The sequence below is a fragment of the Bos indicus x Bos taurus genome, chromosome 9, assembly GCF_003369695.1.
Source record: "Bos indicus x Bos taurus breed Angus x Brahman F1 hybrid chromosome 9, Bos_hybrid_MaternalHap_v2.0, whole genome shotgun sequence".
Taxonomy (NCBI): domain Eukaryota; kingdom Metazoa; phylum Chordata; class Mammalia; order Artiodactyla; family Bovidae; genus Bos; species Bos indicus x Bos taurus.
This window is the reverse complement of record NC_040084.1, coordinates 49,254,697-49,282,324: the sequence shown is the minus strand read 5'-3', so window position 1 is coordinate 49,282,324 and position 27,628 is coordinate 49,254,697. Positions and strand designations below refer to the sequence as shown.

At 34.6% G+C, this 27,628-nt stretch overlaps 1 protein-coding gene across 1 annotated transcript in view; it reads right to left on the bottom strand.

Moving 5' to 3' along the window:
• Positions 1–27,628, bottom strand: part of ASCC3 (activating signal cointegrator 1 complex subunit 3) — a 334,203-nt gene that overhangs the window by 246,851 nt on the left and 59,724 nt on the right. The window contains exons 5-8 of the mRNA XM_027551338.1: positions 23,633–23,753; positions 17,284–17,488; positions 16,464–16,605; positions 15,773–15,898 (exon numbers count right to left, since the gene is read on the bottom strand). Coding sequence (XP_027407139.1) covers positions 15,773–15,898; positions 16,464–16,605; positions 17,284–17,488; positions 23,633–23,753 — 594 coding nt within the window. The remainder of the gene's footprint in view (positions 1–15,772; positions 15,899–16,463; positions 16,606–17,283; positions 17,489–23,632; positions 23,754–27,628) is intronic.

Here is a 27,628-nt window from a genome sequence, read left to right as displayed (position 1 = left end):
CATGAATAAACTTGTCAGTAAAAGAATAAAAGGAATGTGCAGAGACAGCAACCATAACTTTATTTAAAAATATCACTAGAAGATTCACTGTACTTCAAATTAATTCTGTGAGCTACTGGAACATGAGATAATTAAGTTAAAGCTCATTATGCACAAGGAATTTCTTGTATTTGAACAATATTCAAATTATATTCACAAATATCTTAGGAAAACTAAAGATTAAAGAGGAAGAAAAGTGTGACTATATCAAAACTCTAATTTACTCAAATTTCAAACTGTGTAATAATAATATTCATCATTTTATTTATACACCAAACATCCACTAATGTCTAATTAAATGGCACTAAAAATCATTGCTTCCAAATATTTAATATCCTTCTAACTCATGTATTGACTTCTTATGCTAATGAGTATAAAAAGTTCAACTGTAATTATTTTTCTTAGTATGTTAATATTTGCTCTTAAACAGAAAACTGAGTATCTCATGGCTAATTTATCACAAAGGCTTTATGTTTAGTTTAGATAGTCATTCTAAATAAGTACCATTTTCCCTTTTAGTTTTACTACTCTCAAAACATTATAATCAGTAGATGAAAATGTTACAAGTTTCATCCTAAATCCACTTGTCTATGCATATTTTGGATTCATCATACTACTAATCTCACAGAAATGACATGGCTCATATATGCAAATCCACAGAAAGTATGTTTCTAATATATTTTACCAAACACTAGCTACACAGACTGCTCTCAAATGCAGGTTTTATCTTTTAAAAATATTCTGTATAATACGATTTACCTGGAAGAACAAAAATGTACATGAAACATACTGCATTAAATGTTTATAATAATGAAATGTAGGTACTACCAGTTAAAATGCATTAACTAGGCACCTAAGATGAAGCCAGGATCATGTCATCCCTCCCAAGTTAGTGTATGTATCATAAGCTTAAGTTTTAAACAGTAAACATCAATCTCAGCATATATTTAGGAAAAATCATAAAGATACCAGAGACATATATAATTTTCAAAGTTTAAGTTTCTTCCAGTTTTAGATAGCATGTGCCTTAGGCTCAAAATTTCACAACTCAGTACGGTCAGTCCAAGCTCTATATGCTGGAATCCATTGCTCTCATGTTTCTTACAAACCATATTCCATACTATAAACTGATTAGCCATGGAATATATTCTGCTTACTAAGATGGAAAACAGCAAGATGCACAGCAATATTATACTACTTTTCTCAAAGATGATAGGAAAGCAACTATACATCAATAAATTTTTTTTTTAAAGATGACAGCAGTAGGGAATAGGGAATAAGAATCTACTATTTGTATATGCTTAATATTTAACATTAAAATATGTTCATATTTTCTTGTAGACATTCTAGAAGGATATACACAATCTAATATAGTGATAGAAGAAGTAAGGATCTCGGCTGACAGGGTACAAGGATAAATTAAAGAGATATTTTGCTATTTAAAGATTTCTAGTTTTTACAATGTGATAATACTTACAGAAGAAGAAAAAGATAACAGACATGCACAAGGATATACAACTGATTTCCTTAAAAAACCAGAAAATTAAAGATGGGTCTGATTAAGTTGTGATGCCTAAATGAGCTCTCAAGTACTGCAAAACTATTTCATATAAAAAGTTCTTCTCACTATTCCTAGAGTTCTACCCTACAGAGAGAAAAAGGAAAACTGAAGGACTTCCCTGATGATCCAGTGATAAAGACTCTGTGCTCCCAATGCAGGGGACATGGGTTTGCTCCCTGGTTGGGGAATTAAGATCCCACATTTTGTGCAGCATGGCCAAAAAAATCTTAAAAATTTTTAAATAAAGTTAAATTGAATTACCCTCCTGAAGTTTCTTTAAATTAAGTTCTATGTCCCTCTTCTCAATGTCTTCCTCAACATTCTCTTTTTTGGTCTTAATATGCTGAATTCCTCAAAGGCTTTTCTCTATCACAAGTTTAGGAATAGAAGAAACAGCAGATTCTCTTCCTACAGTATCTAATACCTATAACATTAGATCAGGGATATCACCCAAGATGCTACGGTTTCATCAAAAGTCCAGATCTATTATTATATGCAAAGCCTATATTACACTCTGCTGTTATCTCAAATGTACCCTCCCACTTGTGGGTCATGCACCCAACTCTAGCTAGCAAGTGCCAAGCTATCAGGGCTTATATTCTGTCTTGAAGAGCTAAAGGTGGAGCAGATAAACCTAGGCCACCAAGAGTTTGTTACTTAGGCCCCAACCGGCTGGATGGCATCAGCAACTCGATGGACATGAGTTTGAGTGAACTCCATGAGTTGGTGATGGACAGGGAGGCCTGGTGTGCTGTGATCATCGGACACAACTGAGTGACTGGACTGAACTGAACTGAACTGAACTGATAGCTCTACTACTACACACCTACGCACCACAACCTTCAAAGACCTGGCACACTGCTTCACTGACTGCTAACCCCAAACCGATGATCTGTGGCAAGATCTGTAGATGTGTATGTTACAAAACAAAACCTAAAATGTTACTTTTAATACTCCTGAATTATAGATAAATCCAGGAGATAATAAATCCCTTATTATTTAAATTGGCAGGTAAATTATTCACTAATTTAATGATAATAGTACCAGTTAGCTAGCATTTCTATTGAGCACATACTGCATATGAGGCTTTGCTTTATAAGCTTTAAGGGGATTATTTCTCTCAGTATCCAAAGAAAACCCATGAAGTAGGTCTTTTTTTATTATCCTTATTTTAAAGATAGGGAAACTGGGCATGGAGAAATTGAAGACTGTGCTGTAGGACAAACGGCCAAGAAGTAGCAAAGCAAGGACTGGAACAAGTTCAGATTTTAAAGTCCAAGTTAAAAACTTATAAAGTTTACTGATGTCATTATGTTTTACACTTTTATTCCCTATAATGATCTTTTAAAACCAAGTATAACTTAATTTTATAAAAATAAAAATATATATAGATAGAAAATATAAAAATATAAAGTCACAAAAACATTGACCATACTAATAAATAAATGCAAAATACAGTAAGAAGGTTTTTAATCTCGGTGTTTAAGACTTTAAAAACTGGATTATTCTTGTAATTTTTATGTCTTCATATACATTGCTTTTAAATGATCATTGCTTTTAAATCATACACGTTGCTTTTAAATGATCAACACTGAGAAATCTGCATATCATTTAGCCTAAAAATTCCACTTCCAAAAAATTTACCTAAGTTAACTAATTGAACAAGAATGCCAGATTAAGCTCAAAGATATCTGCTAAAATATTATTTATAATTTAAGAAAAAGCTAATACAATTTGAATGTACATAAACAGGAGACAAGCAATTCATGATGCATTCTTTATGAATTACAGTAGTTATAGAGGATGTTATTGTTTAGTTGCTAAGTTGTGTCTGACTCTTGCAATTCCATGGACTATAGCCTGCCAGCCTCCTCTGCCCATGGGATTTCCCAAGCAAGATTACTGGAGTGGGTGGCCATTTCCATCTCCAGGTGATCTTCCTGACCCAGGATTGAATCTGCATCTCCTGCTTGGCAGGTGGACTGTTTACCACTGAGCCACCTGGGAAACCCTGAATAGGATGAGGAAGATATATATTCTTACAAACAAACACACCTAAAAGGGGAAAACAAAATATGCCACAGAACAGTAACACAATTAATTAAATAGAAACTGTTATACAAAAAACTATGAAATGATATATATCGAACTGTTTCACTGGATCTGGGGTTATAAAGGAATTTTACCTTCTGTTTTATAAATTTAGATATTACATTTTAGATATTTTTTATAGAACAGATTTTATAATCAGATTCACAAAAATGCTTTTCTCTATACATAAGAAAAATATCTATCTTGAGGAAAAACAAAAAGGGATTTACTCTATGTTGTCTTAATGTATTAAAAATAGTAATAATTTCTTTCTTAACAGCTATAAACACCTTCGACTGCAAGGAGATCCAACCAGTTCATCCTAAAGGAGATCAGTACTGAGTGTTCATTGGAAGGACGGATGTTGAAGCTGAAACTCCAATACTTTGGCCACTTGATGCGAAGAGCTGACTTATTAGAAAAGACCCTGATGCTGGGAAAGACTGAAGGCCGGAGGAGAAGGGGACGACAGAGGATGAGATGGTTGGATGGCATCACCGACTCAATGTACATGGGTTTGGGTGGACTCCGGGAGTTGGTGATGGACAGGGAGGCCTGGCGTGCTGTGGTTCATGGGGTTGCAAAGAGTCGGACACGACTGAGCGACTGAACTGAACTGAACTGATAAACACTTAATGTTTTATGTTAATAAAAAGTAACTGATTCACTCTGTTTTAAATTACGTCATATGAAGAGTTCTGTATCTTTACCAAAACCCAAATTTCCAATTTGTACTCCTACTTGAAAACACATTGAAAAATTAATGAATGCTGTTAATTAAGAGATAAGGGGTAAAAAGAAAAAAAGAGATAAGAAAGACAGTGTATGGTCATTATTAGTTACTCTTTACTGGAGAGTTATATGTTTTAATGTTTTATGATATTAAATCATTTTGAACCAGGCAATCTGGGTAGAGGAAATTAAGTGTTAGCAACAAAAGACCTCAGGAGAGTAATCTTCTATTAAATCTTTGAAGGAAATGAGATTATAAGATTTTGTGAAAATCAAGTAAGTTAGTCATTGTCTAATATGAAACTGAGCCAATTTTCATTACATACAAAAAAAGCAGTAAGAAATCACAATGCATAATTCATAATCCTTTCATATTATTTAAAGGAATGCATTTACATCATTTAAAAAAGTAACCAAAAATACTCCATATGCCCTGAAGTATCAATTTCTAAAAATTCTCTCATCCTGAAGATAGTCCATTTGACAACAACCCCAAAAATCCAATTAAATAAACAGATGGATCTTCTAAATACACTGAACTCCCTGATGACAAAATGATAAATAAGTAGCTATTACTGGCCTTGAAGAGAAAAATACAAGGAAAGAAAAACGAATAATAGCAACACTAGCACCTTTAATTGAGAACTTAAGGCATAATGGGTGTTAGAAAAAAGGAGTACTATCCTCTTCTTGGAAGGGGAAGGTATCCTCCTTACTTCCAGGTTTGAGCTAAGGCTTAACTACTGAGGAAACTGAAGAAAAAAATCTCAAGAGGAAATTTTAAAAGACAAAAGTCTGTCTGCACAATAACAAATTCCACTGATAAATCAACATGATTGCACATGTGGGTTTCTACCAGCACAGTCAGCAGGTCAGATGTCCTTCCGAAACACCTTCACCAATGTGCTGTGGCAAGAGTCACATTCCCAATGCACAAAAAGACAGTAAAAGGGAACTCTCTGGCAGTCCAGTGGTTAAGATTCTGCACTCCAAGTTCAAGGGGCATGGGTTAGATTCCTGGTTGGGGAATTAAGATCACATAGGCCACACAACAGGGCCAAAAAATCAAAAAACAAAAAAAAACAAAAACATGCTGGGACCTCAGTTTTAAGTCTGAGTTGGCTAGGTTTGGCTTGCTTCTCTAGAATAAACAAGGGCTGGATTCACAAACCAGTATTATTATAATTACATATACAAACTTTAGATGCTTAAAGCAGAAGTAAAATTAGAGGCAAAGAATAAGGCATTTTCTACTAAGCAAATGGGAGAAGGCAATGGCACCCCACTCCAGTACTCTTGCCTGTCAAATCCCATGGATGGAGGAGCCTGGTAGGCTGAAGTCTGTGGGGTCACTAGGAGTCGGACACTACTGAGCGACTTCACTTTCACTTTTCACTTTCATGCATTGGAGAAGGAAATGGCAACCCACTCCAGAAATCTTGCCTGGAGAATCCTAGGGACGGGGGAGCCTGGTGGGTTGCTGTCTATGGGGTCGCACAGAGTCGGACACGACTGAAGTGACTTAACAGTAACAGTACTAAGCAAATAAATTATTTTCATAAGGGAGATGAACTTATCCTGACATTATATATTGTAAATAGCCCTCCAGGATATCACTTTTTTTTATGTGTTAGATCTTAAAAATGTAAGACACTATTATTTAATTGGTATCACAGTCTTTTTGACCAGAATTGTGGGGCCTGCCTCCTAATAAACAGCCACACTTCTAACCATGGCAATACAACAGAAGAATCTCTGTCCAATTCGGTGGAGTCCCACAAAGAAAATGTCATTTTCAGTTTCTTGGCTGGTATTTATAGTAATAACCAGTTTTATCTCTGACCTTAACTTTTAAATTACTTTCATTAGCTTGCTTGAAATCTTTAAAGCAGGTGAAGTATTTAGGCACTTAATGCGGTCAAGTTCACAAAAATGTTATATTTATTAAATTATAGGTAATTTCTTCATTTAAAATTTAAAATGTTTTTACAGTATGAATGACTTTAAACTTTTCAAAACTAATTAAATAAATCAAGGATGTCATTTTAAACATATAATCCTTAAACAAGAAAAAGTAATATTAAGAGAATCCTCATATGGCTTCTCTTGTGGCTCAGCTGGTAAAGAATGTGCCTGCAATGCGGGAGACCTGGGTTCAATCCCTGGGTTGAGAAGATCTCTTGGAGAAAGAAAAGGCTACCCACTCCAGTATTCTTGCCTGGAGAATTCCATGGACAGAGGAGGCTTGTGGGCTACAGTCCATGGGGTTGCAAAGAATTGGACATGACTGAACAACTAACACTTTCAAATTACATAATTATTATTTTCATACAACTCTAAAATGTATCAAGAATTTAAGAGTTTGCAGAGAATACAAAAAGCAAGGTAACCCTATGTTTATTTAGCCACTGCTTGATATTTGCACCATTCAATCCAATTGAAACGTGTCCTTTCTAAAAGCTCTTGCTTTCAGGGTTTGTACGAGGGGATTAAGTTAAATAATGTGATATAATAAGCCTTAAAAAGTGTACAGTATTAACTTAAAAAATGCAAGTTCCTTTGCTTTACCTTTATCAATTTAAAGCCATTTTCTACATTACTTGAATATTCATCTTTTCTGTGTGCTGTACTATGCTCAGTCATGTCTGACTCTTTGTGATCCTATGGACTGCAGCCCAGCCAGGCTCCTCTGCCCATGGGATTTCCCAGGCAAGAATACTGGAGTGGGTTGCCATTTCCTCCTCCAGAGGATCTTCTCAACCCAGAGATCGAACCCGCATCTCCTGTGACTCCTGCACTGCAGGCAGATTCTTTACTGCTAAGCCCTCGGGGAAGCCCCAGTATTCATCTTTGAGGAATTTTAATGTTACTTATACCAAAATAATTTCACCTTTCCATATGTCTTAACAGAAAAATTCAAAGTATGCCCTGAACCTTGTCAGGATTGCAATACCACACTGCAATTTGGGTAGCCCATCTTTCAAAATATATCACAGATACTGCTACACATTTTCTGTGTGCTGACTCATATAGTCTTCTCAGAATAAACAGACTGATAAGGAAACTGAAACTTAGAGGTGTTATGTAACTTGATCCACGTCACAAAATGTGCAAATGGTAAAGCTGAGAATCCCCATCAGTTCTAATTGCCTAACGGGATAGTAAGTTCCTCAAATGCACAATCGTAATTCCAAACCTTTTGATACCCACTGTAGCACAGTGACTTGCATCAATCAAGACTCAAGAAATGATTCCTGATGACAGATAGCCAATTCACATATATTTTCAAAGACAAATAATGAAACTCTATAGTAGCAATAGAATCCTACCCAATATTTTTGTCTATCTGTGATAGGCCTGCGTAACTACAACACACAGATATGTTGGAAAATATGGACAAAGTTCATTTCTAAAGCAACTTGAAATTCCCACATTACAAGGTAAATTCATGCACATTTCAGACTTTTGAAATCATCTGAGTTCTAACATTATCATTCTGGGGAAGCTCAATATGCCACTATGCCTTTAATCTTCTCTCTTCTAATTTTCCTCCCCATAAAATCAATAAAGTATAGGTTGTAAAGAAAGTTATTTTGTTCAATTACTCCTAGCTAGAGGCAGATGTTAGTTATAACTCTCTTTAGCAGGTATATTTCAAGCAGCTGGTGCCCTTTTCCTAGTTAGTTGTTTGCAGCGTTCCCAGTATACTTTATGGTATAATCCTACAAAAGTTCAGGGCATACAGACAAAATTATTTTTTAGAAAAGAAAATATAGATTCACTCCTTCAAATCAGACTTAGCTATTTCATATATTTGAACTATAATGTACTTTCTTAGCAAGTAAATATTACTTTTTAATCATATAAATGTTTGCTGAGAGTCAAAACATATAAGCATTTTCTTATGGGAAAGCTTATCTCATGGAACAAACTTTTATATACTGCACATTTATTGACTCCTAAAACAGAAAACCCCTAAAATCCTTTTGTTTTGTTTAGTTGCTAAGTCGTGTCCAAACAGAGAACCCAGTCCAGCCCATTCAAATAGGACCTCCAGAATGCTGAGATAATAAATGGATGTTTTAAGTCACTAATATCTTGGTAATTTCTTATACAACAACAGAAAGTTAATACAAAGTCACATCATAATCAAACTGCCTAAAACCAGTGAGGAAAAGAAAATCTAAAAATCAACCAGAAAAAAAAAAAAAAAGACTTATTATATAGAGAAGAAGATTAAGAATGAGGACAAGTTTCTTATCAGACACAATGTAAGCAAGAAGACTACATCTGAAGTACTAGGGGAAAAGCCCATCAACCTAAAATTTCACAGCAAATGAAATATTCCTCAAGAACAAACACAAAATAAAGTTTTTTTGTTTTAGACATACAAAACTGAAAGAATTTATCACCAGCAGACCTGCACTAGAAAAAAGGAATACCAGATGGACATCTGAATCTCCCTACACAAAGGCATATAAGAGCTGATAGATGCACACGTATAAGGACGTTTCCTGGTTATCATTTAGACATCTTAATATCTTAAAAAGACTGTTAACTGCAAAAAGAATAACAACGTGTTGTGGGGTTTACAACAGATGTAGAAGGTGTCTATATTTACATATTTGTTTGTTCATTTGCTTGTTTTGGTGGTCATAAGTACTGAAAAATCTGACAAATATAATAGCAAATACTATCAGAATACTCATGTTTCTTTGATTGCCAGGTGAGGTGAGACATGTATCAAGGGAAATTATAATTTGGTAAAATGATCAGAAATTTAATATTTGTCACATTGTTTCCTTCCTGGTGAAATTTATGAAATCTTCTTCACTAAGATCTCTATCAGTATGAAAAAGACTGATAAGCTTTTTTTACTGAAAAGTAAGCTCACTTTTCAGTTTTGAACTTTAGATTTTGTTATTATTTCTTGATACCACCTCTAAAAAAAGCAGTGAGGAATTCAAGGTCATGGTGCTGATGAAACTGATAATACACTTGACAGGTACTAAGCAGCCTGTGGGAAAAGGCTTTTTACTTGGGTGTATGTCCAGGTTTTAGTCACATTTTTTCCTGTTCAAACTGATCTCATAAAAATGATTCACATTCTGAAGTGTTTTTCTGGATGACTCTTTAGCTTTCTGGCTTTTGTAATTTGATTGAATCAAACTGTGTCAATAAATTCTTTCAGATTTAGGATCCCTTCAGGCTCAGAGAACACAGTAGAACCACAAGAAAAGTAACAGTTTTTTATACTCATTTTACTTCCCTTTTCCCAAACTCTTAGTCTTGAGATAGCAATAAATACAATGACAGGTTTCTTTATTTTCTATCAATTAACTGGAAACTACCCTATGTCTTCATAGAGTGACTATGTACTTGTAATGAAAGAATACCTGAAGACCATAAATGAACATACAAGTAATGTATTTAATAAATATAATTTCCAGAGAAACAATAAGTCTTTTCATGTTAACCATACTCAGATTGATCTCACCAGTTGTCTGTTTACATTTATCATTCATTTTAAGCTAACATTCTATCTAAAATGTCTTAAGTACTCATAATTCTTCCAAGTGTTTTACATATATTAACTCATTTGATGACAGAGGATGAGATGTTTGGACATGGACATGAGTTTGAGTAAACTCCGGGAGTTGGTGATAGACAGGGAGGCCTGCTGTGCTGCAGTCCATGGGGTGGCAAAGAGTCAGACATGATTGAGCGACTGAACTGAACTGAACTCATTTGATCCTCACAGTAAAATGATGAGGTAGGTATTATCATCCCAATTTTACAAGTGAAACACTGGATCTCAGAGAGTAACTTGGCCCCATTCTTTCAGCTAGAACATGGGGAGCCAAGATTCAAGCACAACCGCCTGGATTCACAGCCTCACTCTTCACCAACATGTGACCTCCTGGACGTAACACACACACTCTGTTCCTCCTCTCCTGTTTCTCATCTTAACGAATGACACCAGCACTCACCCATGTTGCCCTGGATATCATTTCAGTTTCTTCTCTCTGCTTCATCTCTTGTCATTTAACCTGTCATCAGATGTTATACAACTTCTAAACTAACATTTACTAACATTTAACTAGCAGCTATCTATTCTTCATTGTCCCACTTTCTGTATAGGCTCCACTTTCTTCATTCAGGCACATAGCATTTCTCCCTTGAATTATTGCAGCAGCTCTACTCTCAACCATCAGTTTTTCTTTCTTTCTTTTTTTTTTTTTTTACTGCAACCAGAGTAATCTCTGTAAGTGAAAAAAACCCTTTTTATTTACTTTTATTTTTAAGAAGTAGCATTTCCCACAATATTGAATTTAAACTTACTATGTATGGTTTTCAAAGTCCTTCATGTACACTAGTCTCTTTTTAGACTAATTTGCTGCCATGCTACATATGTAGCTTGCATACTACTAATACTGAAATACATGTTTACAAAAGGTCATATACTCTTTCATGGAGCATCCTTTGCCTATGATACACCCCCCGCCATGTCCTTTGTCTATCTGGCAAAATCCTATGCCCCGCATTGACCTCCATGAAGACTTCTGTGAACTTGCTAATCTGCTTTCTCTGTGCTGCCATAGAAACCTGTACAACATACCCCTACTCTATTAATCACTTCTATAGAAATGGTGTGGGTCAGATACACTACATGGAGTAACTTAAGATCAGCTCCTTTTTAAAGATATCAGCCTCATCTTCCCTTTGGGAAACTCCTACTTGACTCCTGATGGCTCAAAGAAGGCCAAAGGTGAGGAAACTCAAGTGAGCTGCTGCTGCTGCTAAGTCACTTCAATCTTGTCCGACTCTGTGCGAGTTACTTAAGTAACTTAAGATCAGAGATCTGATCTGTTTATAATTTCCCCCAGGACCTAGCCTGTAAACATGGGATTCAATAATCTGGGGTCACAAAAATCCTCAAACTCTCTACATTCAGATTTTAAAGGACTCAACTTTTTTAACTTCTCAAATGAAACATTATATGCATCTTTTACATTACTTTTCCAAACTAAATAGCATATTTGGATCAGTATTCTGATTATGCCAAATAACATTCTATTGGCTATTTAAAAACTGTAACTCCCACCTGTGGAAACAGATAGCATTCAACTGATTTAACACCAACAAAAATGCAAAACTCACTCTTTCATCAAAATATCAAAGACACAGTTCTGTCTGCTACGCATCTTTCACATGCTCCTTTTTAAGGATAAGAGCCTCATCTTCCCTTTGGGAAACTCCTCCTTGACTCCTGATGGCTCACAGTGGGCTGAGGGTGAGGAAACTCAAGTAAGCTGCTGCTGCTGCTAAGTCGCTTCAGTCGTGTCAGACTCTGTGCAACCCCATAGACAGAAGCCCACCAGGCTCCCCCGTCCCTGGGAGTCTCCAGGCAAGAACACTGGAGTGGGTTGCCATTTCCTTCTCCAATGTATGAAAGTGAAGTCGCTCAGTCGTGTCTGACTCTTAACGACCCCATGGACTGCAGCCCACCAGGCTCCTCCGTCCATGGGATTTTCCAGGCAAGAGTACTGGAGTGCTGGAGTACTGGTGCCATTGCCTTCTCCAACTCAAGTGAGCAGGCACAGTCAATTAAGAACCCCACACTCCTACCGTGGGGAAAGTAGTTCAGAAATGAACTGGTGAAACAAGTCAAGAAGATAAGAGTTCATTACAGGAGTTTTTTTTTTTTTTTTTTTAATGGAGAAAACCCTCTTGCTTTTAGAATGAGGGGAGAGAAAAGCTTGAAGTTGCTGTCTTATGTTCTTCCCTGATTACATGTAAAAAGTATGTATCTGAGAGTCGGGATAAAAAGAACCAGAGAAATAAAAGGAGGGGAATAGAGGGTAAAAGAGAGGAAGGAGAAGATAAGGGAGAAGGGAAAGAGAAGGTATAAAGAAAGACAGAAATAGAGAGACAGAGAAAGAGATGAAGACCGAGGAAAAGATCTGATGACATCATGTGAACTTATATATCCATCTGAATGCATAGGCAGCTTTATTCCCAGATATTTTGGTTAGAAAAGCCAACAGTCTGTATTCATTGCTAAAACTTACTTTGAGTTTCATTTCTCTAACTTCCAAATGAATGAGTTCTATCTAATACAGAAGCCCATCTAATGATTTTTTTGGTTCTTTTTTTGGATTATTCCCTCTCCAAGAAAGTACAAAACCCATTTAAGAGCATTAACAGCAATTTTGCACATCATTTTAGAATTTTTAAATTATCCTTATCTTTTTAATCAAATTACAGAAGTATTTTAAGAAGACAAGAAAGACAGGACAAATTTATCTGATGTGACATTCAGTCAGTGAGAGGACATAAAAGCATTTTATCTATTATTCCACAGGACTGTCAGGAGCAGAATCCAATTATGATCTCAGTGAAAAGAGAAAGATAACATCTTCAAGAGCATTTCTCCTGATACATAAAGATCCTGCCTTTTAAAAAAGATACAAACTAACAGATGCATCTAACTAAACTAACAGTCTGTTAACATCTATATTTTTTCCTGAGCTCTATATTAATATCCACAGTGACAGCATCTAGTTGGGATCATTATCTACATTGTTAAGACATCAAAGAGTTTACTTATGTACTTATGACACACTGCATTTGAATGTAGTATTCCCCAAATATTGCTGCTTATGAAAGTGCACATTTAAACCACAAGAAGGAAAATACAAGTAATATATAAAAATATGACTTAAAATGGCTAAAATAAAAATTTTAAAAAGTGATACCCACCAAATGCTGGTGAATATGTGGGGAAACTAGATCACACTGGATTACTGTTGGGTATATAAAATGATACTTTGGAAAAAAATTACTGTAGTTTCTTAGAAAACTAAACAAGTAATTATAATATGACTGAGTAATTGCATTCTTGGATATTTATCCCAGAGAAATGAAAACTTACATTCGCACAAAAACCTGTACACCAATATCTGGAGCAGTTATTTCCACATTATGGATGCAATTATGTATTCCGAAGTTTCATAAACTAAAGCCCTAACTCCCAAAGTGATCATATTTGGAGACAGAACCTTTAGGGTTCTGAGGTCATCTGAATGAGACCCTAATCCAATAGGCCTGGTGTCCTTATAAGAAGCAGAAAAGACACCAGAGGTCTCTAGACACATAGAGAAGAGGCCATATGAGTTCAAGAGGACACAGAGAGAAGACAAAGCGCTGCAATCCAGGAAAAGAGTCCTCACCAGAAAACAAAACTGTCGGCACCTTGGCCTGGGACTTCCAGCCTCCAAGACTGTGAAAAAACGTCTGTTCTTTAAGCCACCTAGTCTGGGCTTAGGGCAGCTCAAATAGACTCACAGAATTCATAAGAGCCAAAAACTATAAACAACACAGATGTCTGTCAACATCTGTGAATAGCTAAATTGTGGTCATCCACATCTCGCGTGGTAGAGAGGATAATGATACCCAATGATGGCCACATCCTAATCCAGGGAACCTATAAGTGTGTTAGGCTACATGGCAAAGAGGCATTAAGGTTGCAGATGGAAAGAACCCATTCAGAAATCTCTTTTACTCCTGTAATCTACATTAAAGTGAACAAAGTATTTATTTGGAAATAAGTATGAGAGAAAAAGAAGCCTGGTCCATTCATATCCTGTAATCTACATTAAAGTGAACAAAGTATTTATTTGGAAATAAGTATGAGAGAAAAAGAAGCCTGGTCCATTCATATCCTGTAATCTACATTAAAGTGAACAAAGTATTTATTTGGAAATAAGTATGAGAGAAAAAGAAGCCTGGTCCATTCATTATAAAGATAATGAATGTCAATGATGCTTTTACATGAAAAAAAGTTAGTATTTAATATATAAAACTAAATAAATCTTCATGATAATAATCCTTATAATGATTGCTGCTGCTGCTGCTGCTAAGTTGCTTTAGTCGCGTCCGACTCTGTGCCACCCCATAGACGGCAGCCCACCAGGCTCCCCCATCCCTGGGATTCTCCAGGCAAGAACACTGGAGTGGGTTGCCATTTCCTCCTCCAATGCATGAAAGTGAAAAGTCAAAGTGAAATCACTCAGTCGTGTCCGACTCCTAGCGACCCTATGGACTGCAGCCTACCAGGCTCCTCCGTCCATGGGATTTTCCAGGTAAGAGTACTGGAGTGGGGTGCCATTGCCTTCTCCATTTCAGTAGGGTTTAAAAAGAATTATATATATAACTATTTAATTCTATAGGCTCTCAGCCTTGCCTACATTTCAGAATCACCTATAGAGCTCTAAAAATCACCTTCAAAATATAGATATTATGCGTCCCACCCAAGAGATTATGATTTAATAGGGATCAAAGCATTTGGATCTTGAAAAAATTCTACAGTAATTTTGATGCAAAGGCTGAATGAAACCCACTAATATAAGTTTCAATGAAAATTTTAGCCTACTATAAAAACTTGTAGGAAACTTAAAATTCTAACAATAAGAAACTGGTGTAAAAGTAATGAGGACATAAGTTGGAATACCACATAGTGATTTAAAATAATGTCGTAAAAATATGTCTATTGACATAGAAAGATGTATGTAAGTATATATATATATATAAACACACAAAAAAGTATTTATGGATATAATTCTATTTTTGTAAAATCAAAACACATATGCACCCATATGTATAGAATGGAACTAATTTTGGTTGGCTATAGTTACTCCTTATGCTGCTCCTTTTGTATGCCTATATTATTTGATATTTCTGAATGACTTCATATGACTTACATATATATAAAATAAAGCAACTTCACTTTGGTGATGAAAAGGCTAACCTTAAATAATATATGTACTTTAAATGAAGAAATATTTCATTCTGAGATAAAGCAGTTATAGCAAAGTTTTAACTAATGGTAAATCAAAACAGAAGGGAATTACTATTCATGCATCTTTTCCATAGGGCTGCAATTATTCAAAATTTAAAAGTTGAGGGAAAGTTAGTTTAGAATTTGGTCCTATACTCAAATAATATTCTATTTTATTATAGGCTGACCATTTGATATGTCAATACATGAATCCTTTAAAACAACTTACTTGAGTCAGCTTACATAAGGTAAATCAAATATGAGCTAAAATAGCTAAAATAAACATATAATTATAGAAATATACACAAAATTTTTGTAAATATGTTCAATGTGTAAAGAAATACATGTATATGTATTTTTTAATTTAAATTCCCCTATTTCATTAGTAACCAACTGCATGTATCTCTTTACTGTATTAACCGACTTTTAAAAATAATTTTTCCAATACAAATGCATTCAAAATCATACCAAGCATCAAAACTATCAACTTTATAAAATGAAAATCTTACCTCATCTAAGTCTTGGATATAAACTGGTTTTTCCTCAAAGCCAATTGGCATTGGTTCAGTATAAGGAATCTTTACTTCTTCATATATCTTGTTGTTCTCTCTTTGGATTCCTTCTGGTAAAATCATCTACAAACATCAAAAATTTAAAATCCAATAATAATACAAAATAGAATAACGTCTCTGGTAAAGATTCTTTAATTAAAGAGAGAGGGAAAAACGCTATTGGTTTCATGACATTGCACTAGCAAATAAACGTAGCTAAAGGAAAACAAAACAAACCAAAAACCACACATACATATACAAAAAGCATTCATGAGTCAGATATCTCATATAACACACAAACCATATTACACTGATGAATTTTAAGCACACAGTAATTACATGGAATTCCTGAAGATAAATGTAGTTACACAGCCAGGGAAAACGTGCAATACACAGTGTAAGGTTTAGTTAAAAAGTGGTACAACTGCTAAAACTCAAAAACACAAGTTGCAGAGATAATGAAAGGGAGGAGAACAAATATGTTTTGAATACCTACTATGTGCTAAGAACTTCACATAAACTGCACTATCTCATGTTCTTCAAAATTTAAATATACAGTTTAGCATAGTAAAAAGAAACGGAAAAATCTATGTGTCATTTCTCTAGAACAGACATGTTATCCAAAAGTGGTCATATACCAATGACATACCTTTGCACCAGCAATGAATGCTGATGTTCTCATGGCTTCAGCCTGGGAATCATACACATGGGGATAACGTATTTTTTCAACATCTGTGTCTCTCTGCCTGCTCAGAATTGGAACATTTCTAGCGTTCATGAGTGCCTGCTCTCTGTAAATAAAAAAATAATAGGCTAAATCTGTCATTTTTATCTCACAATAGAAAGCATATACTAAAACAAAATCACTATAATAACTATTTCACGTAGTCTTCAATTACAAAAGAGAAGAAATTAAACAACACAAAGTTATTAGCAAGCCTGACATTTCCCGTGTAATCACATAAGTATTAACACATTTTCAGGTACTATTTTTAGATAACCTCATCTGATAAGTTTGACTTAATGTTTTTTATTATAATTTTCTTTTTCACAATCCAAAGATATTTAACAAAGTATAAATAAGTTCCTTTCTTAAATTGGGTTTCAATATTTTAAATACCATGTATAATAATGCCTTTATTTCATTTGCCTCCTTTCTACTTTTCAACAACATGGGAAAGAGCATTCATTAAGGTAGGAAAGAAAAAGGTCTCAAAATAAATTTGTGTACACTTCATAAAGCACAGCATCTAAATCTCTCACCTTTGTGGATGCAACCAAGAATATTCTAATTAAGCAGATCACTGCTTTCTTATCCTAGAAAATTAGGTTTTCATACAACAAAATTCTATTCTTGTAAGAAAACGTGTCTAGAAGAATCATCCAAGTTGTTAAAACTAAACTAAAATTATGATACATAAAAGCAACAATTACAACACAAGCATTTTTCAACTTCTGGTTTTTATTACCTGTGTATCCGCAGTTCCTTAGGATCAAAGCACAGGAGTCCTTCTGTAGCTTCTCCATCTTCTCCAGCCTTTTTTTCTCGTCTAGCAATTCTTTTTTCCTCCCGGCGATACTGTTTCATTAACTGCTTCTCTTGTTCAGACTGAATAGTGACTTGACAACCATAATTAGGTTTAGCATTTTCTCCTAAAATTTTTTTGCAATTGTCTGCAAAGCAAATTTAAGATCCATATTTTTACAAGTTTAACCTTTATGAAAACCAGTTTTCCTCTTTACCAAAACATAAGCCACACAATGCTCTAAGAATTCATTTTTTTAGAGTGGCACATTTAATTACATGTTCTAAGGAGAGTTTTTCTAAGTCACAATTTCTAAATGATATAATACCCTTGCTTAGAAAAAGTCAGCAGATATTGTCTTTCTACAGACTAATATAAATTCTTAGATATAACATCAGGAAACTAAAAATTGTATTTCATAATTTTGAAATAATCTAAATTATTTCAAAATAATTAACAATACTAATCAGCATTTACTGTTAACATAATAAAATAAAGATATTCTTTACATATAAGATTTAACTTTTTCTCATATAATAGGTCTGACTCTGTTAAATTGTCTACATGTCACTACTAATTTATACATGAAATAAAGTAAAATAAAAATAAAATACAGCTCAGGATATATTCAGAAGATGACTAAAGCAAACTAACTATGCTCCACATTTTCATGGAAATGCAGGGTTTTTTAACCATTTTTTAAACTGCTGCTGCTGCTAAGTCACTTCAGTCGTGTCCGACTCTGTGTGACCCCATAGACGGCAGCCCACCAGGCTCCCCCGTCCCTGGGATTCTCCAGGCAAGAACACTGGAGTGGGTTGCCATTTCCTTCTCCAATGCATGAAAGTGTATAGTTAATTTATAATGTTGTGTTAATTTCAGATGTACAGCAAAGTGATTCAGATGTGTGTGTGTGTGTGTGTATATATATATGCTTTTCTAGATTCTTTTCCATTATAGGTTATTACAAATATTAAATATAGTTCTCTGTGCTATATAGTAGGTCTTTGGGATTTTATATACAATACTATATATATATTTATATACAGCATATTTTTATATACAATATAGATACGTGTTTATATGTATGTTTATGTTTATAGTTATGTTTATAGATATGTTTATATACAGTTTATGTTTATATACAGTAGGTCCTTGTTTGGAATTTTATATACAGCACTATGTATATATATATGTTAATTCCAAACTCCTAATTTTATCTATCCCCCATCCCCTTTGTAATCATAAATTTGTTTCTATGTCTATGAGTCTACTTCTGCTTTGTAAATAAGCTCACTTGTATCCTATTTTTATATTCCACACATAAGATATCATATGATATTTGTCTTTCTCTGATTTATTTCACTTAATATGATAATCTCTAGATCCATCCATGTTGCTGTAAATGGCATTATATCAATTCATTTTTATGGCAGAGTAATAGTCCATTGTATACATATAACACATCTCTATCCATTCATTTGTCAGTGGAACACTTAGGTTGGTTCCATGTCTTGCCTATTGTAAATAGTGCAGCTACAAACACTGGGGTGCATATATCTTTTCAAATTAAGAGTTTTATCCAGATATATGCCCAGGAGTGGGATTACAGGGCCATATGGTACATCTATATTTATTTATTTATTTTTGGTGGTGGGGGGGCACACCACATGGCTTGAGGGATCTAGTTCCCCAACCAGGGATCAAACTTGTGCCATCTGAAGTAGAAGCACCTAACCACTGAACTGCCAGGGAATTCCCTATTTTTAGCTTTTTAAGGAACCTCCATACAGTACTCCATAGTAGCTACACCAGTTTATATTTCCACCAACAAGGTAGGAGGGTTCCCTTTCCAGCATTTATTATTTGTCAACTGGTAAATGACGGTCATTTTGACTGGTATAAGGTGATACCTCCTTGTAGTTTTGATTTGGAAAATACAGCTTCTTTAAAAAATGGGAGAAGTCTAGAACCACTTAAGAGGAATCAGGTCAATCAAAGCTCAGTGTTTACAAGGGAGAATTAAACCTGTGCTTGGTCAACTCAATATTCAGGAAAAATGTTCTAACAGGATTACCTTCTGTGTTTAATTAAATCTTTCTAAGAAATAGTATCTTGGCTCACTGCAGCCCTAAAGGAACTGACAGGAATGTCACTGAAGGCAATCCAAGTCAATACAAGCTTACTGTTTTAAGGACCTACTAGGTCCCAGGCACTGCTGCTAGGCTAGAAAAACAATGAAGAATGAAAGTGGTCCACACTCTGAAGATGCACAGTGCAAGTTATTTTATCAAGTTCCAAGACCTAATACAAAACAAGGAAGGATTTAAACATAGCATCAGGAGGGGGAAATTAGCTTTCTAATTCACTCTATTCACAATTCTCAGGCATGTGTCATTATCTCATTACATGATTTTGAATAAGTCATTTTAACTCTCAACCACATGAAATAACCCCTGTGTATAAGGGCACCATCAGTCTCAAAAAGGAAAGTGAGAAATAAAAGTTACATCTGAAAATTATGAAATAAGATATAATCTTACCTATATTGGAACTACATTTTATGGCTCTGAGAAAAGTATTTTTCTAAGTCTTACATATTTTGCTTTGTAAGTAAATCTTATTTATCTATTATAATGATTGAATTTATAACCAAGAAACCCTAGTGTTAGAGAAAGAAAACAGCATACTGCCACTTTTCAAATGTACTCTGAAATATGAAAAAAAAAAGTAACCTATTTGCAAAGTCACATGCTCAAGAACAGAGATATTAAGCAGATTTTTTAAAACATATGAATAATGCCATAAACTTATTACTATAAATGAATGTTAAAGGTTGTGTACGTGAAACTAAATTCTTTGGGTGTTGTTCAGTCACTAAGTTGTGTCTGATTCTTTGCAATCCCATGGATTGCAGCAGGCCAGGCTCCTCTGTCCTCCACTATTTCCTGGAGTCTGCTCAAATTCATGTCCATTGAGTCAGTGATGCTATCTGATCATCTCATCTTCTGCCATCCCCTTCTCCCACCTTCAATCTTTCCCGGCATCAGGGTCTTTTCCAATGAGTTGGTTCATCGCATCAGGAGGCCAAAGTATTGGAGCTTCAGCATCAGTTCTTTCAATGAATATGCAGGGTTGATTTCCTTTAGGATTGACAGGTTTGATCTCCTTGCAGTCCTAGGGACTCACAAGGGTCTTTTACAACACCATAGTTAGAAAGCATCGGTTCTTCAGTGCTCAGTCTTTGTGGTACAACTCTCACATCCATACATGACTACTGGAAAAACCATAGCTTTGACTGTATGGACCTTTGTCGGCAAAGTGATGTCTCTGCTTTTGAAGGGGTCTTCAGGTGACATATTATATTTTATGCTAACATCATTAATATTTTAAACAAATGTGACGGGTACAAAATACTATTGGACACATCTGTGATCATCAAAATAAGAAAGTCAAAATTATAAGAAGGAACTATATTTACCATATTAATAGCTTTAAAAGGCCTCAGTCAGAATATACTGAAATCCCATAAGATTGAACATAATAAGTGACTTTTAAAATCAAGTTATTAAGCACAAATGCTTAAGTGTATTATTCTCTTTGATGAGTTCAGCTAACTGTAGAGACTGACAAGCAGAAATGAAATGAATAAGCTTAACAGCAACTCTAATACAGAACTTTACTGACGAACATGTAGAGCTTGTATCCTTTTAAAACGCTACTATGACAGACAAAGTTTTCTATAACTACTCAAAATAGTGTCATTTGACAGCATAAGCTAACTTAATCTTTTTTTTATGATATACCCTATACTAAACATTCGTCACAACAGCCCCCAAAACAGAATTCAATTTATAACTATCAACTTAGCAGTTAGTACATTATTCTCACTCACTTCTAGCCTACCTTATATTTCCTGGTTATAAGAACAGAGATAAAGTAGGGTGTGTGTGTGTGTGTGTGTGTGTGTGTATATATATACACATACATACATACATACATAAAGATTCAAAGAAAAGCAGTATAAAAGAAAACGCTAAATGGCAAAAGGCTACTGCTCTCTGAAAGTGAAAAGTCACTCAGTCGTGTCTGATTCTTTGCAATCCCATGGGCTATAGCCCACCAGGCTCCTCTGTCCATGGGAGTCTCCAGGCAAGAATACTGGAGTGGGTGGCCATTCGGGATCTTCCCAACCCAGGGATCGAATCCGTGTCTCCTGCATTACAGGCAGATTCTTTACCATCTGGGCCATCAGACTGCTATCTAAGACCATGATTTTGTGGAAGAGAGAAAAGAATAGGATGTGACTCTCTTACTAAGGTAACTTAATAAAGAATGGAACAATTCGGTAGTTTTAAGAGAATTTTGAAAGATCATTAATACAAAATTATATCAAAATACATAAATGGATGAGAACAGAGATAAAGTAACAAGTCCAATGATTCTTTTCTTCAAGAGTATTTCCTTCCCCCACTCCTCACAAAAAGAAATTAAGGAGAATCATTTTTAATGCAATTATACAAAAACTCTATTTAAAAAATCTTTAATATATGCTCATTGTCAGTTTCTTTCACCACAGTCCTTAGAAGAAATTAGTCTGTTTAAATGTCCCAAATTGTTGATGGTTATAATTATATTCTTCACTAATAGCAACATGAATAACAACCTAGCATAGACAAAAAGAGTAAATGCCAATTGGGAAGAGTAGAAAATATTTCAGGGCAAACTGAAGGCTCAAAAAATTTTTAATAATTCAAATTTAATATGTGGTTTTAGGTTAAAAAGTGTGCTGCTTCTTAAAAGTTATCCTAGTAGAATAAAGTTTGTGTTATACAAAAATGACCATAATGAAATGGAAAAACAACATTCACTCATCACCTACAGCTTTCTTAAAAAAATACATATGCTGAACATATTTTGAACTTCTGTTAATAAATTAGAACTAATGAAAGGTGGGATCAGTAAGAATCAGCACTTTAAAGACTGAAAAAATGAGCACCAAATTCTCTGAAATTACATTGCAAGACTAGATATTTAAATTCATTCCTTTTCTTCTGGCAGATACCCATTTTAAACACTCAGTTCTGCTGGCTTATTGCAATGTCTGCTTAATCACGGTTTAACAGGTGAGAGTCCTTTTAGAGCAAGGTTGTTTGTAAGTATTCAATATACTTAAAGAACCAAAACACTTTTAGAAAGACAAAGTGGCTAAATTCCAACCTTCAAAGTTTCTAGAAATCTCAAAGCAACTCCAAGGCAATTACCAGTAATCAAAGTGTAGGATAAAAAAACCCTTAAGAAATTTTGGATTTAAATCAAGGCTGGTTTTGTAATTTCCTTTCAGTGCCACACTCATAAATGTAAGAAAAAAGTGATATCACTTACTTAAACAAAGGGTAAATATTGACTGCTTTGAACAGGGGTATCTAATTTCTTATGCTCATGTACTTTTTTAAAACTTCCAAACTATTTACAAGGCTGGCAAAGAAATTTGGTAAAGGTAAGAAACAGTTTTCCTATCAATACTTACCACCTAAAACCTGAGTTTGGCATCAGTTGTCTCATAGTAAGTCAGGCTTTTTTTTTTTTTTTTTTTTTAATAAATAATTTTAGCTTCCTTGACAACTCTAATTCTTCTGGGGGTCTTCAAATATATGTAATACATGACTATACAAATGTTCAACTTGCTGGCTATGATAATTGTACTACAGGTTAAGTAGGAGAATTTGTATGTTGAAGATTTTATATCTAAAATATTATGATGTGTGCAACTTCATATTGTTTAGCAAAAATTTTAACTGTGAACATGTATGAGTTCATGTATGCATACACCTGCACATGTGTGTTTGTGTGTGTTTGTGTGAGTGTGTGAGAAAGATAAGGGGTGGGTATGGAAGCAAAATGTTAATGACTGGTGAATCTACATGAAGAGTATGTGAGTAGTTATTATACTATCCCTGCACCATTACTAAGGTCTGAAATTTTTCAAAATAAAAAATGTGGTTATAAATGTAACTCTATTTGACCCTAAGCATTATATGTAGTTGCTTTAATTCTTTTTTTGTCTATTCAGATCTTCTGTAATACTTAAACATAGATAGACTCTCTGACATAAAACCCTATTTAGGGCATTGATAATTGTTTCATAATCTTCCATATCTAAAATCTACTTGAGAATGTTATCAGTAAGTTATATAACAACCAAAGAATATTAAAAGTATAATTGCATTAAAAAATTGCTAAACAATGAGTTTTTCCTTTAAAGTAAAATTACCACTGATTACTTTCTTACCTTGAAGAGCCTGCAACTTATGATCATTTGAAGAATTAAGAAATCTGTCCACAATTGTAACTCTGTTCTGGAGGAGTTTCTCAATAAGTTCAAGTCCATCAGGTCCCAGCAGCTCAAACAGCTTATAAGAAGAGGAAAATCAAAACAAACTGTTAACTCAAAATTAACGTTTTCAAGCTATTAACATCTATTCAACAGAGCGATGAAGCTAAACTAACACAGAAGAACCTAAAAAATATTTAGAAAAGAATTGTAAAAAAATAATAACTTAGGAAAGAAAAAAAACCCAAAAACTCCTCATATTGCTAAGGAGCTTTCAGTTTTATAAGGCTATCTGCAATTACATGGGATTTCCCAGGCAAGGATATTGGAGTGAGTTTCCATTTCCTTCTCCAGGGGGGATCTTCCCGACCCAGGGGTCAAACCCTGGTCTCCTGCATCGCAGGTGGATCTTTATCACTGAGTCACCAGAGAAGCCCTATATAATTAAAGAGCATGACCCAACTGTTAAAATAATTATGATTCATATATAAAACTCTAAATCACAAACCAAAAGTTTCTTACAATTGGTTTCTCTTGGGATAACCAAGGCCATGAAGTTGAAGCCAAAGAGCTATCTCAAAAACAGCAGAGTTGTGGTAAACCACAATTAGAAGATTCCCAGATTCAACAACCAAGTTGCAGAAGAGAACTGAGAAAAGACACAATTGAGAGGACCCCTCTTGGGGTGAGAATAAACATCAACACTAACGTTTGGAATTAGTCCTTCAAAGGGGTCACAGATTTATTGGATTAGTTCATGGAACCATTTAGGGTCCAGGGCATTTTTGCAAACAATAGAATGGTCAGCTGGTAATTAGTATGGGTGAACTCCGGGAGTTGGTAATGGACAGGGAGGCCTGGCGTGCTGCGATTCATGGGGTCGCAAAGAGTCGGACACGACTGAGCAACTGAACTGAACTGAACTGAACTGAATGGCTGAGTGGAGTCAGGAGAAGTGGGGAAAAGGGTTCGGCTAACACTACCTTTGTCCCAGAGTGACTTCAGGTAAACTCACAGATGTGTCTCCACAAGGAGCACCACCAGAAACTAAACACTGTGGAGTGAGAAATAAATGTCTGCACTGAAATAATCCAGCTGGCCACTAAATCAACACGCAATAACAATAACAAGCCTTATAGGTGGAACTAGAAGAAATGGACAACTTGTTAGAAAGACATACCAAAAATAACTCAAGACTACCAAAACTAACTCAAGACAATCTGAATAGATCTAAAACAAGTGAAAGCTGAATTAGTAATCAAAAACTACCCACAAAGAAAAATCCACGTCCAGATAGCTTCAATGGTGAATTCTACAAAGCATTTAAAAAGTTAAAACCAATTCCTCACAAACACTCCCAAAAAACAGAGGAGGGAAGAAGAATACTTCACAATTCATTTTATGAGGTCGGTACTACTCTGACCCCACAACCAGACAAATACATCAAAAGAAAACTATAGATGAGTATTTCTTAGCAATATAGACACAAAAGCCTCAGGGAAATACAAGCAGACCAGATCAAATACAGCAATTTATGAAAAATGTATATACCATGACAATGTGAGACTTATTTCAGGAATATCAGGTTAGTTCAATATAAGAAAATCATTTATATATTATATCATGGCAATAGAATAAAAAGCAAAAATCACATGGTTAGCTCAACAGATGCAGAAAATTGATAAAATCCAACATCCTTTTGTGATAAAAACAATCAATGAGCTAAGACTAGAAAGGAACTTCCATAACCTGATAAGGGGCATCTATAAAAATCCCATGGTTAACATCATACTTAATGGTGAAACACTGGATTACTTTCCCACTAAGAACAGAAACAAGACAAAAGAGTGTGCATTTGTGACTTCTATTGAACATTGTATTGGAGGTTCAAGTCAGGGCAATTAGGTAAGAAAAAGAAGCAGAGAGCATGCAGACTGAAAATGAAAAGGTATAACTACTTCTATTTGCAGAAATAGTTGGAAAATAGAAAATACTAAATTTTCTCTATGTGGAAAATACTAAAGAACATACTAAAATAGTATTAGAACTAATAAATAAGTGAGGTTTTAAAAAAGCACATCAAGACCATTCAGTGAGGAAAGATCAGTCTTTTCAACAAACGATGGGACAACTGGCTAGCCCCATATGAAATAAATTGAAGTTGGACCCTTATACCACACACGAAAATTAAAGTGAAATGGATCAGTTATCTACATTTAACATACAAACTTATGAACTTTTTATTGAAGTAAATCTTAATGGGTTCAGATTTGGTAAGGGATTCTTATACATGACACCAAAAGCATGATTAACACAAGAAAACACAGATAATCTGGACTTCATAAAAATAAGAAACATCTGCTTCAAGGACACCATCAAGAAAGTGAATTAAACAACTCACAGGATGGGATAAAATATTTGCCAATCATATATCTGTGAAAGGACTTGTATCCAGAATACATAAACAGTTCTTACTACTAATAAAAAGGTAACCAATGAAAAAAATGAGCCAAGGATCTGAATTTATCCAAGGAAAATTGATAAATGACCAATAAGCACATGAAAAGATACTCAACATCATTAGTCACTAAAGAAATGCAAAGAAGACCCACTGGAAAGAAGAATTTTTTAATGGAAAATAATGTGTTGGCAAGGATGTAGAGAAAACTAGGATTCTCATACTTTGTAGGAATACAAAGTTGTGTAACCATTGTGAAAAACAGCTTTCTGGTTCCTCAGTAAGTTAAACGTAGAATTACAATACGACTCAGCAATTCCATCCCTAGGTATATACCCAAAAGAATTTAAAACTTATCCAAACAAAAACTTGCACATGAATAGGGCTATTAACATAGCCAAAAGGTAGGAATAACCCAAATGTCCATCAACTCGTGCATAGATAAACAAAAAGCAGTATACTCACACAACAGAAAATACTAAGGCATAAAAAGGAATGAAGTAGTATACAACATGGATGAACCTTCAAAACACTTTGCTAAGTAAAATAAGCTAGTCATAAAAGGTCATATATGATTCCATTAATATGTTATGTCTTAAATAGGGGAATCTCTAGAGACAGAAAGTAAGCTAGTGGTTGTTCAGGGCTTGGGGGTTGGGGCAAGGGGGTGGGGTCAGGAGGGAGTAGAGAAAATAAATAGCTAAAGGTTCAGGATTTCTTTTTGAAGTTTTGTAAATGCTTTAAAGTTGACCATGGTGATGGTTGTACTTACCTATGAATATACTAAAAATTACTGATTTATATACTTTAAGTGAGAGAATTGTATGGTATGTGTACTATTTATCGATGAAGCTATTTTTTTAAATTATGAACCAAAATGACTTATAATACTTAAAGTAACCAATAAACTGCTTAGGGTTGGAAATATTAAGGATAAAGATTAAATATAAATTTCCTGATAAGCATGTTAGGTAGGTTTTGAATGGCTGTTAGACACAAGCCAGCCTCATGCTTAATGTAAGGGTGATATTAAAAAACAAGAAATTCAAAAAACATAAATGTAACACATACCTACAGAGTTAATTTCCCCTGACACTCCAAACAAACTGTATCAGGAAATGCTCTCTACATACACCATGAAATGTCTTTATATCCTACCAACTTTCATAGACTGTGTTAATTCTTAAATTGAAACCATTTCCCCATAAGAATGTGATATACTGGAGCAGTTACCCTGACATATATTCCCAGCTACTCAAGGTTATTTAATTTGAAATATAATGTTGACATATGAAAAATTAGATTCAGAAATTTTTAGTCTAACATAATTTTAGGAAACCACCAGTGTAATTGGAAGATAACTTCTAGACAAAATATCTCAGGTACAAAATCGTAGCACATAGAACATGTTATTAATATTTCTTAAAAACAACATATCTGTAGATCTAGCAAAAAGACAAGAAAGCGGTTTTGCTCTGAATAGCAGGACTTCCCTA